Source organism: Falco peregrinus, chromosome Z, assembly GCF_023634155.1.
Source record: "Falco peregrinus isolate bFalPer1 chromosome Z, bFalPer1.pri, whole genome shotgun sequence".
Taxonomy (NCBI): domain Eukaryota; kingdom Metazoa; phylum Chordata; class Aves; order Falconiformes; family Falconidae; genus Falco; species Falco peregrinus.
The window spans coordinates 81,565,160-81,577,307 of NC_073739.1; the positions used below are offsets into that span (position 1 = coordinate 81,565,160).

General features: G+C 43.3%; 1 protein-coding gene across 22 annotated transcripts in view; it reads right to left on the minus strand.

The window, feature by feature from the left end:
- Window positions 1–680: 680 nt before the first annotated feature.
- LOC101918024 (E3 SUMO-protein ligase PIAS2) overlaps window positions 681–12,148 on the minus strand; it is a 33,473-nt gene continuing 22,005 nt past the window's right edge. The window contains exons 7-16 of one of the 22 annotated variants that reach the window (XM_055790570.1): window positions 11,700–11,805; window positions 10,993–11,066; window positions 9,972–10,132; window positions 9,232–9,365; window positions 8,621–8,808; window positions 6,287–6,426; window positions 5,736–5,794; window positions 4,434–4,471; window positions 4,260–4,358; window positions 2,547–2,683 (exon numbers count right to left, since the gene is read on the minus strand). In XM_055790570.1, the coding sequence (XP_055646545.1) occupies window positions 4,263–4,358; window positions 4,434–4,471; window positions 5,736–5,794; window positions 6,287–6,426; window positions 8,621–8,808; window positions 9,232–9,365; window positions 9,972–10,132; window positions 10,993–11,066; window positions 11,700–11,805 (996 nt within the window). In that variant the 3' untranslated portion in view covers window positions 2,547–2,683; window positions 4,260–4,262. Of the gene's footprint in view, window positions 4,964–5,651; window positions 6,427–8,620; window positions 8,809–9,231; window positions 9,366–9,971; window positions 10,133–10,992; window positions 11,067–11,699; window positions 11,806–12,148 lie in introns of those variants that run through there. The other 21 variants (XM_055790568.1, XM_055790572.1, XM_055790561.1 and 18 more) reach the window with 21 other exon arrangements.

Sequence of the window (12,148 nt, forward strand, 5' to 3'; positions counted from 1 at the left end):
TCAGGATTTCTGTTCTGTTGGAAAATCTTGAACAGACATTCTGATGTATTTTAGAACTTGTTGAAGGAAAAATAAACCAAAACCCTCATCTAGCCGTAACAGAGAGGTTTGCTTAGAACAAAGTCAATTCTTTGTCTTGTGGAAGAAGATGCATTAAATGAATGACGCGACTGCACCGCAGTACTCCAACCCCTTAATATACATCATCCACAAGATAAAAATTAAAAGATTTAGGCATTACACAAGCCTCATAATTACCCCTTCTGTGTACAGCAGCTCTGCAGGGAAAATGCGTTGTGCACCTGACCACCTGCCTCACACCACAGCCTGTGGCAGCCTAGCTCACCCCTGCAGGGGTAAGGCTCAAGTGCCTTCAGTTTGCATTTGACATAGCTTTAAACCTTTAGCCCCATGACAGCAAAATGCTGCAAAGCACCTGCCCAAAACAGCTGGAGAACACAGCCCTACCTCAGCCCTGATAACTAACTGAACAGGGCACAACAACATTCCAGCCATATTCTATAATACCACAAATGGTTTAGAGCAAATGTCCTAAAAATGGCACTCGCATAACACATGTACCCGTAAGATGTTTACACCCCTTCAGCCATTTCAGCAGTTGCCCGAGTCACACTTTACCCTGATATTAAGAGCACAAACAACATCTTCAGCAAGAGATACCAGTTTTAAACACTTTATTCAGAATGACTCCAGAACCTCTCTCTACACTCTGTAGTTCAAGTCACTGTGCAATTGTGATGCAGAAAGCACTGATCTGCTGCAGGCCATTAGGAAAAAACTTCATGAGTAGCATGGCTTTATTGGAAATAAATCACGCTAAAAACTGATCCTTAACAGGTTTTAAAAATCCAGCAGCTAAGGAAAGGAGAGGAAAGACTGGAAGCAATATTAAGACCAACATGTGAAGACTGCTGTGAAAGACCATACAAAAAAGGCCATGAGGAACAGTAATGCAGCATTAAAGGTGGGAGTACAGGGCAGACAAGAGTTACAATACATCCCGTGTCAACTTCAGTCAAATACTCTAACAGAAACAGAAAGCAAAAAGCACTGGACATCCAACTAAAAGAATAAGAGAAAAGGAACACAAAGTTAGCAAAAAGTGAAAGCTGGTAATAGGGAAGAGAATCTCAAACACAGTTAATAGAAACACAACACTTGGAAAAGCTGCTATGTCAACAGGTATAGGCAATGCCATTATGCCAGCTCCATGGAAACAACTTGATTTTCCTGATCTGATAACCTTGGCATGCAGAAGAGGTTACCTTAGAGGTGTGTGGGGAGACACTGCATACACGCAACAAAAGCATCGGATTCCATCAGAGGAGTAAAACAGGAGGAAATTATTCCAATTAAATTAGAAAAGCCATGACTAGGAGGCCATGAAACATGGGACAAAGCATCATTAAGCCCTAAACACATAACTCCAGTTAGGTGGGGAACACTGTGCAGTTACGGCTTTCTTCTTCAAAAAACTGAAGCCTCCCCAGGGCAGGTCAGAGCACAGTATTCCCAAGCAGCCACTGAAGTCACAGAAGCCACGAGCAGGAGATCTTAAGGAACAATCCTGCACTAGAGAACAGAACTCCTCTTCTGGCTCCTTTCAGCTGCCAGAGAAAGCATGTGCTTCACTTCAGCACCCAGTGATGGGTGGCAGCTTCCAAGAGGACCACCCTAAATTTGAACTTGACAGCTTTTTTTTTTTTGTTAATCACCTCTTAAAATTACCAAACCAGAAATTCTACTATAGCTTAACTGTGCATAGTTCAGAGTTTTTGGCGGTTGGGGTGGTGTCCTAGTTCTGACACAACAGCACAGAGATTGTGTAATGCAGGGTTTGCATAGAGTTTGTCCCCTCCCCAGCCCAAAGAACATTAAGAAGTTGTCACAGCTTAGGATTTTGTTGCATTTGTGAAAAGAATGAAATCAGGAGGAAGGAAAAAAAAAAATCCTCTTTACAGAGGCTTCCCCTAGATCCCCTGGTAAGGTGGAAGTGGGGAGCAAGAGACATGCGACAAGTCATGGCTATTTCACAAAACTTTATTGTCTTAAGTTTATTACAGGCCCCAGTAAAAGTATTAAAAAAAAATTACCAATGCATACACATCTGCACCTTTGTCCAGGCTGTTGTTGTTCTAGAGTGGTTAATTGCTTTTTTTATCTAAAAAAGTTTGTTTTTACATTATTGCTGTGTTTTACAACAAAACTAAAAACCATTTGCAGAATCCACCCAGCAACTAAAAAAAGTCTTTCCCCAGAACAAGCCGAAAGCATAAAAACATGTTCTGAAGGGGCCTTTCCTATCCAGCTATTTAATGAGCAAGGCGGGGCAGGGGCGGGGGGAAATCTATTACTTCTGTTCCTAGTGTAGATGGATTTGCGCCATTTTCCAGAGGGCAAATCCTTTCAATAAATACCAGAATTAACTTCCGAGATGCTGAAGTTCCAGAGATACAAGCAGCAGCTCTGTGCAATTTCTCCTGGTGTCCCGTGCTGCCCCTTGTTTCAGTCCAGTGAGATGATGTCGGGAGCGCTGCCTCCGCTGCTGGTTATCACTCCTGCCTCGCTCCTGCTGGAGGAGCTAACGTGCATGCTGCTCTCGTGGTGACTGGTTGATGTGATGATGCTGCCAGGCGTGCTGCTTGTTAAGGTTGAGGTGAGACTATCCAAAAACATAGGAGGACAGTACTGCTTGAAACAAACAATGAAGAATGAAGAGACTAACTGCACAAGGGAAATGTATGCTCTGAAGATACATCTTCCCTACAACAAGCACAAGACACAGTACTAGCAGAACGTTGTTAAAACATGCAGAGCAAGAACCAGAGTTCTGCAAACCAGCATGTAAGCAAGCAGAGATGGTAGCCACGAGCCCTTCTCCCTCATTCTTCCCTCCGCCCCCCCCCCCCCCCCAACTTTTTTTTTTTTGGTTCTTACTAACTGGTTAGCTTGAGCATTTACTAGTGCATTAAAAAACACCATCATGTTCACATGATGTCCACAAAAAAACCCCAAAACCTTAGCATCTGGAGAATGTTCACCACCCATAGCTACTGGGCACAACTGCATATTTCAGGCTCCTTTCATCATGAAAGGCAGCAAAAAGCATTCTGCTACTTTGGTGGAGGTCAGAATAATTTCATCCCCTCAAATGGCAGCAGCTGTACTAATCAATATTTGCATCACATCTACCCACAACGGTACAGGCAGGTCTCTACACATTTTAGTTGTGACAAATGAGCCCTGATCAAGAAAAAAAAATGACTAAGTTGCTTTAAATTTCCTCAAGTGAAAGGCAAGCCTTCTCAAAGCAGAGCTGAACATTCTAAGCATTTAGAAACAGGACACGGCTGCCACAGGTGTCAGAGACGAGGATAATGTAAGGCACCCACCCGCGCACACGCACGCCGCTCAGCACACCTTGCACTCTCTTACCCTGTGGATTCCAATCTCGGGCATAAGTTTGGAACTGAGCCTGAACTGTTTGAACTGTCCAAAGTGGACACTTCCCAGCAGCATACCTGCTTCCAGTCTCACACATCAACAAACTTCTGTTAGTCCCACTTTTGGCAGTTCAGATCTCAAGGTCAGGCACAGAGTATTGCAAGATGCAGTAAGCGGAAAGAAAAGGAGGAAGTTCGTCCTTTGCTTTTAAGGCACCAGAAAGTCAACTCTACTGCAGAGTCTTATTCCTGTTGTCTTCTAGTGACAGGGAGATGAAACAGAGGGTCTGCTTCAGATCCTCTTGTCTTAGGGAGCCAGTATTCCCCCACGCTTCAGCCCTAGTCTGTCTGTGTAAGAATCTAGTTACGGTAAGAATCGTTCTCCCTAACTACATAAACTTTAAGTTTCCAGGGAAGGAAAAGCACCACCTTGTTACTTTTGACTTACACAATTTCCATATAATCCAAAGCCAATGGGATTTACGTGTTACACGGAGGGATTTATTATAGAAGCGTTCAGTCATGTGCCCATCAAATTAATGAAGGTATTTTCTTTCTAACAATCTCCTACTGATATCGAAACCAATGAAACAACAATCACTGCAGTATAATTACAGAGCTTAATCTGGCCTGCAGACACACAGCATGAACTAAGAGCGTGAGGTAACGTAGTGGGTGTATTCACGTTAGTGCTGCACAAGTACTTGCTTCAGAAAGGCAAACTATCGATAAAGAGCGGGTTTCCATGCCTGGTTTTATCACAGTAAGGCTAAACCAAACCCTCCCTTAATGCACCTTTCATTGCCACCTCTCGCTGGGAAAATGGGATTTTCCTGCTTTGTGGTCAGGTCTAAGCAAGTGGACTGCAAACGCCGCACAGATGATGACAGCACCCTGAAATACACTCGAACAGTATATGACAAAAACCAGAGTTGGCAATTTTAACCCCCCAGCCATTCAGAAACATACCTGTGATTCAACTGGGATTAGTGAAAGAAAATCCAGACCTAGAAAGAAGAGAAGGACAATAACTTGATGAGCCGTTCTTTTATTCATACACAACAAATTTAAGGAACTTTTTTTTGTGGTCGTAGAACAGATTTTGTAATTGTTACACAGTTTCTAAATGGAATATACCACTGTGACACCACTCTCAACGACTACTTCAGGCAGCAGCAAAACGAGTTATTTAGTACAAGTGGCTCTTTTTAAGAATGAGAATGACATAATGATGTATTATTCACTGGATATTGCAGGGTGGTTCAATGTGGTTGCTTAGATGGAGGTTGCCATTTGGAGCTGTTGGTTCATAATGCAAGTTTCACTGCATATTGTACCTGACTTGGCCAAACTGGGACATGAAGAATGTCATCACATAAAAGATGCTGGAATGAAGTAAAGTCACAACATGCACAAGTCCAAAAACAAGCAGCAGGTCTCTTCCTCCACCCACGGGCAGCCAATAAGGAAACATTTCTAATATCATCCCCGTTTTGTGTCTAGACAAATAAAAGGAATGAAGAAGAGGAAACTACAGGTAGTTCAAGGTATATCCTCTTAAGAGCAGTGACAACTAGCGTCCATCTTATACACCAATAGCGTGTAAGCATTTAGGGCAAGATGTTTAAAATTACAAAACCAATGAGAAATTACAGCCTTTTTCATTTCGTTTCTAAATATTGGCCTTGTGTTTGCTATGTCAACAGAAAGAAATGGTAAGCTTACTCCCTCCCTCTCCCCTCACCTCCAGACCTGTTCTGGCCAGTGGCTTCTCTCCTCCTCTTCTCCGTTAGAGAAAAATTTTGAAGGAGATTTAAGCTCAGCTGCTTTTACGGAATTGACAGCTGCTTTTGTTCTTGCATGTTCTAGAACTTTGGTTGACAGAGATGGACAGCAGTTCTAGAATTCCATTCCCTCAGCTCAGCCTCCTATCCAATTTGGGAAGACAACAGATTCCTTAACAAGGGAGAAGTGGAGGGAGGGAGCAGTAAGGGGACCAAAATGGACAGAGAAACAAGGGGAACGATATCCATCCCATTGCCAAACTGGTGCTGAAAGAAGAGGAAAAAACCCCGAGATGTTGCAGGGGAGAAATGGAGACAGGCAATGGAGGGGGGAGAGGGAAGTACAGGAGGCCAACGTGACACCTGTCACCACAAGTCACCATTTCCTGGGCTCTGGGTTCGTTACAGCCGGCAAAGAGAAACCCAGAGTCCCTCTATACAGTGTTCTTTTCAAGGAGCCAGGATAGAAAACAATCAGTATCCCCACCTTTTGTCTGATATTTAGCAGCAGTGTTGAAGAATACATCATAGGCATTTAGGGTATGTCTAGGTAAAGAAAGTCAATAGAGGTCAGCTTACATATTGTAGCTCACCTTAACCTTTTCATACAGTCTAGACAGAGCACCACTAGAATCAGCTAGCAGAACATCTCTACATCTAGCATCGGGATGAGTGCCATCACGCATCTATAACACTTAAATAAAGCAGCCACTCTTCCCTCGCATCTACAACACGTAACAACCGGACGTTTACACAAAGTCTAACTGAATATAGCAAGAAGGGTTTCTGGCTGCCGTTCCAAAGCACCAATTTGTACCCCAGAAGCAATGTTTTTCCCTTCACTGTTGCAAAGTGCAATCTGAAAGTGGAAAGACAGCCTGTACTGGGCTCGTCTAGACAGCACATCAGTACAATACCGCATATAGTCTTGTTCCATTAAGGAAAAATGTTGACCAATTCTATTACTTTTTTCTTTTTTACCCACCCCACAAATTAATAAGGCTGTCAGAATAGACATCAAAGATAGCCACCACCTACCTGGCAAGTCCGATGAAATACTGGATATCGGTGGATGATGGAACGGTACCGGGTAGTCCGTTAATGAAGGAGGAATAGCAGCAGCATCGACCGTTGTCACACTGGGCACTCTGACAGTAGATGGCTGATACATGAGAACCCTGTTTTAAACAGCATGGGAAATTACAAACAACCTGGCCGTTAGTTACGGAAGAGAAATTATGCACCGCTGTGCACTCTCACTCACAAGGTCACTATGTTACAACACAGCTATGGTGCGGCTACTCACTACACAGTATTCCACTTTAATTTCCTCTTTCATAACAGTCTTCATAATAATATGACCATATCTTGGCTCTCAACAGCAGCTGTGACATAAGAGCAAGCTGGCATTAAAGCAGAGTGCTGGGCCGGAGCTGTAAGTCTACCACTCTGAGACAAACGGCTGCCTGTGTCTGTGGAGCACCCTGGGAGGGACGTGCGGGCAGCCAGAGCCAGGAGAGCAGCACTCAGTGCAGCCTCTCCACGGAGCCCTTCCTCAGTGCCAACCTGTCATGCCAAGGGCACGACTGACCATTACTCAGCCCTTGGAGCACAGGTTACACACATGGCAGTTAAATATCAAACCCATCTTTACTCACAGCCTGAGCCCAAGCTAAGTTCAGCTCTCCAGGAGCGTGCAAGCAGCTAAAACCCTCCTGCACCCCCCCCTCCTGCTCGATTACTTCACGGCACTGTTAACGACCTGACACCGCAGGCGTTTAGGCACCAGCCACGTCATAAAATATTTCGTAAATTCCCAAACTAGGTGGAAACACCCAGCGTCCCAGCTGCTCCGCATGGCTCCCTCCAGCCCACCAGTGTTACCCACTCACAGCTTCCTCCCCAGACCGCTGCACTGCTGGCATTTATGCTGCTTCCGATTTCAGACGTCCCTACTCAAGCACCTCTTACATTCCAGCCTACGTTGCTTCTGCCTACAGGAAGACAGCCCCAGTTTTACCAAAACTAGCGTTAAGGCAAGGCTGTTTGCGTGAGATAAGCTACTCCCCGAAAGCATAACTTTGAAAAATGAAAACATGCTATTTCCATACCCAAACAGCAAGGAGAGACATTGGCCACAGACAAGACAAGAAAACTCAGTTCTTCTACAATTATGGTTGCAGGTAGCCATATTAGACAAACACAGGAGCACAGAAGGAAGCCTTGGTGCCTTCTGAAACTTCATTAAGATGTGTTTGTAGCTATTTTTTCCTTATGGAAATAAGAAGAGTCTCTTGCAGGACTCCTCCACAATCCTCACAGAGAGCAACATTTCAGTATCACTGCTCAGAAGCTGTTGATGGTGACCAACAATGTGCTCAAAGACCTCACAGTCCTGTGGACTAGACACAGTACACCCACTCATTACTTCAAGAGCTTGCAAAACAGAAGGAGCGTGTTTTTACTGCTATTATTTTAGTACAAGACGTAAGCTGCTGCACTGAGAGACACAAGACACATACCTCACGCATGCAGCAAACTAATAAGCCATCGCTACAAGCTGACGCTTGGGATCACCTTTGTGGAGCAGTGACTGCTGGTGAGCCTAACCAGCACCCCTCTCTCCCTGCGTGCCTCCTGCGCCCTATGGGCCAAGAGCAAGAATGTTACGGAAGCCACAAACAGTAACTGCAGCAGAGTTGCACAGATTGGGACAGACAGAAGGCGGCACAACAGTAACAAAGCTGGTTAAGCCTGCTGCTGGCGTCAGGCACGACTACAAAGACGGAGCAGCTGACCGAGGACTTGGGAAGCTGTTTGGTTGCACTAACCAAGGTGCAGGACTGACTGATAACCATGGCCCACAACACTGTCCCAGACATTCCAGAGTTCAACAGAGAGATGGAGGAAAAACCCATGCTGATTCAAAACAGCAAAGCACCTCCCTTCCAAGCCCAACAAGATGGATGAAACACGCAGCACAGTCTAGTTTCCTGGGCACCAGAGCAGGTTAGATAAAGGGTGTAACAGCGAGAGAAAAGCCTTTCAGATGACACCAACACAGCAAGAACACATAAAGCTCCTCCACTTGGCATAATCTGCTTTCTCAGGAGAATCCTGTCCATTAGTTTAATCAGCTTCCTTTTCTATGGAGAGAGATCCCTGCAAACACAGCAACAGTCAGCGCAAGTCTTTTGTGAGATGTAAAACTATTTAATAGTGTTTTGCCTATACAAAGTTACTGTATGAATACAACCTTCTGCAAGGAGAGGCCTAGCAATTCCCCTCTGGAAGTGTGGATCCAGCTCCACACACAAACTCCAGTTCGTCTACACATCAGTTTATCTGAGACATTACAGAACAACAACTAACTTTAAAATTGACAAACCCTTTGGTTGGGCTCCCTTGCGTTTCAGACATAAATATGCACTTCCTTTTGGCGGGAGGATCTTCCTCTTCATCAGAAGAGCTTTCTATTGTCAAGTCAATAACGTCAACTTTCTTCTTGTTTACCTCATTGGCTACCGTCACAGAACACGGTTTGCTAACAACACTAGAACCTAAACAAGAAAATAAAAGACATCATGGGTTTTAAGAGGCTGTTGGCATCAGCAGTTATATCCTGGTTTAGCTCCTCTTCCTGGCCACTGCAGAGAATGTGGTGGCCCAGGAACTGTTTTATTAGTATCATGTATCATGTTACAAATCTTAAAGCACAAGCTTTAATCTTTGCCTAGTAGTTTAAGGGCTTAAAACAAGAGCAAGCTTTTGTTTTCTTAACTGCTATTATAAAGAGCAAAGACTAAGCCCCAAACCACACATATTTAGAGGTACAACCACCCTTCCTTTTTAGTTTAAATGACAAGAAGGTTAGAAACATTAAGCCCTTCACAAAAACATCTACATCCACACACATAATCCAAGCTACAGCTAAGTCTCCGAGCCTTTTTGTTGGTTTGCAAGCGGTACCCAGATGTACATACTTTCTATTTTGGTGCATTGTGGACTTGAGACTTTCACAGCTTCTTTCTTTGGCCTCATAGGGCACCAGGATCCATCTTCTTGGAATTTGATCTCATCCACATCTGAACATTCATTAAGGATTTCCATAAAGAGCCTGAAAAATAAAAAGTTGAGTGGTTTCATTTTTGATTCCAAGTGAATTTTTTTTATTCAAAGTAAAAAGGAGACACTGTTGAAAAGCTACTTATGATCACCTTCAACCCACCGTACATACTCTTTTCCCTAGTTCATCTTACCTGAAAGCCTGTAACTGCAGCCTTCGCAGCTATCTAAACCCGAGTATCCCAGCCTACCCATATTCCACTCCAACATTACTGCAATTCATGGATTTCCATACAAAGGATGATGGTTCCTGCTTCTGAATCAAGTCTGACACTTGTTCATGAGTTAAATTTTGAAGTTAATATCTTTAGAGACAGGAACACGTGAAAGGCGTTTCATCTATCCTTAGATGTCACATCTGGATTTCTCCAGAGGAAATATACTGAGGCTCAAGAGTTTGTCAGTGCGGTTAGGAGATGAACGATATGAATTTTATTACATGGAAACAGAAACTAACAAGGTCTAATAACAGTTCCTCCCAGTCTAAAATATTTTGACAAATAGTATGAAATGGCTAAAGCTCAAGTCACAAAGTAGCTATCAAGTACATCACGAATAATTGTAAGTAATAGTGTAATCCGCAAACCCAGTCTCTTACCCATCTAATATTAGGCTCTCGTAAGCTGCCTTTTTGTCACAGACAGGGCAGATCCAGGTAGGCTTCTTTTCATTCATTTGAAGATAAAGAGCAGCATCAAAACATTGCAGGTGTGTGCAAGTAACAGCCCGGCATGGGATTGTCAGTCTCATTTTTCCCAGCTGCAGGAGATGCATGTAAAGAGTGTCAGAACAGAAGACCATGAAGTCGGCCTGTATCGGCTAACAATGAAATCAGAGGCAGTCAGTGAAGCAACTGCCTCTTCTCACTACAGAGGTGCCTGGCGCTAAGGTCACAGCACACACAGTGCACTTGCAGGAACAATAAAACCATCCTCAAAGCCTGAGCTAAAAACAGTCAGAAGCATTTCTAACAGACCTGCAGCAACATTTCTAGGGGTTTCTTTTTATTAAAATACCCGCTGAAGTACGGGCTTTTGTCATTTTCTTTTAGGCAAATATTTCAAGGGGGTTTGTGAGCTCCAGCCACGTTGGACTCAGATACACAGAATACCCATTTCGACACTGAGCTTAACACACCAGTCACAGACAAAAAGCCAGTTTCTACCTGGGAAGAGAAACCCCAAGGCAACATTACCTTGTTACACTGTGATCAGTTTTTTTAATTTGTTATGGTAGCTGGCAGTGTAAACAATCCCACCCAGACAAGGAGATCAAGTTTTATTTATCACTGTATCCTTTAATTATTCTGTCACCCTGCTTAATTAGCCTCAGCGCCTCAATATATAGGATTACTCCTTCTAAAGGCCTCGCTATATGCACGAGCAGTAACTTGATGCTGACTGCATTACAACAGAGGCATTCACAGCTTTAAACCACTGTCAGCTGAAGGCTGCTACAACCAGGTGCTTGTAGATGTGCACCCTCCGCCCAACTATTTTCTGTTAATGAATCAATATATAACAAAAACCAGTGAAGTTTCTGAACTGGGGCCTTTTAAAAGTAGCCCAACTCTGCACTTAAGTACAAATCTGTGTACGGTAATTTCCAGCCATACTTACAGGACACATCAGAGATACCCGCAGACTGGTTGTGGCAATCTCACTGTCAGGATCTGCAGTTAGTTTTTCTTTAACTATTAAAATAAATTAAGAAATTATACACGACATCATTATTTTAAATGATAATCTTGATTTTCCAGTACATGTACTTTATTTCCAGCTATCTAAAAAAACTAAGCATCTAAGAAACTAGTTCACAGCAATATCAAACAAAACAAAACTATTTATAAGCAACAAGCAAACACAGTGCATCACAAGATTGTTTGATGTGCAGCAGGTGCACCAACAGCTGTGATGGTTAGCACACCAAACAACCTGACATGCAAAGAGATAATTATAAAAAAAAAATCAAATTAAAAAAAAAAAAAAAAAAAAAAAATCGGTGAGTGAGGTACAATCAGCATCACATGCAAGTGAAGAGAATTTAGGACATCTACCTGCACCTCACAGCCCACCACAGTAAGGAGTGCTCACGGCATTCCCATAAGAACATTCCAGATGGGATCTCATCGTGTGCTCCCTACCAGTGCAGGGACCCTCAGTGAAGAAGTGCATGATGCCTCAGCACAGCAAAGGGAGCCTCTGATACTCTGGGCATGGACTTTGTTGTCATAATGCTGCAAATCCCCCAAGTATTACCAGTTCTGTTTTAAAAAAGCCACCAGCCACCCTCCAAAAGTACAGACGGGCAAATTAATTTGACTTACTCAGTGCTCTGGAATGATCGGGGTTTCTGATACCTTTCATTTTTAATCTCTGCAAGAGCATTGCTGAAGTAAGCTGACGAACGAGATACACAGACATGGAGTAATTCTACAAAAAGAGTGGTTAGAAATTAAATACTGGTTTCATACAGTACTTCCACTATGACAACAGATTGCTATTTACACCAGTAGCAGCATACAGTAAAAACAAAAACATGGCGACTTTTTTGCTTATAGTTATGAAACACATTGACAGATGACTTCATCATTGTGGAAGAGTCCAACACTGCCAGAATTCTCCTGTCAGTGAGGTCCAATTGTCCTACTCCGGTTGTGACTTAACTATGAAGAATAACTCCACAACCCGGAGACAATCCAGGCTCTTTTGTTGGCAAGATGAGTTAGACTGGTGACACACCTTCTCATACGTGTGCAGTCGTTAAGGACTCTGC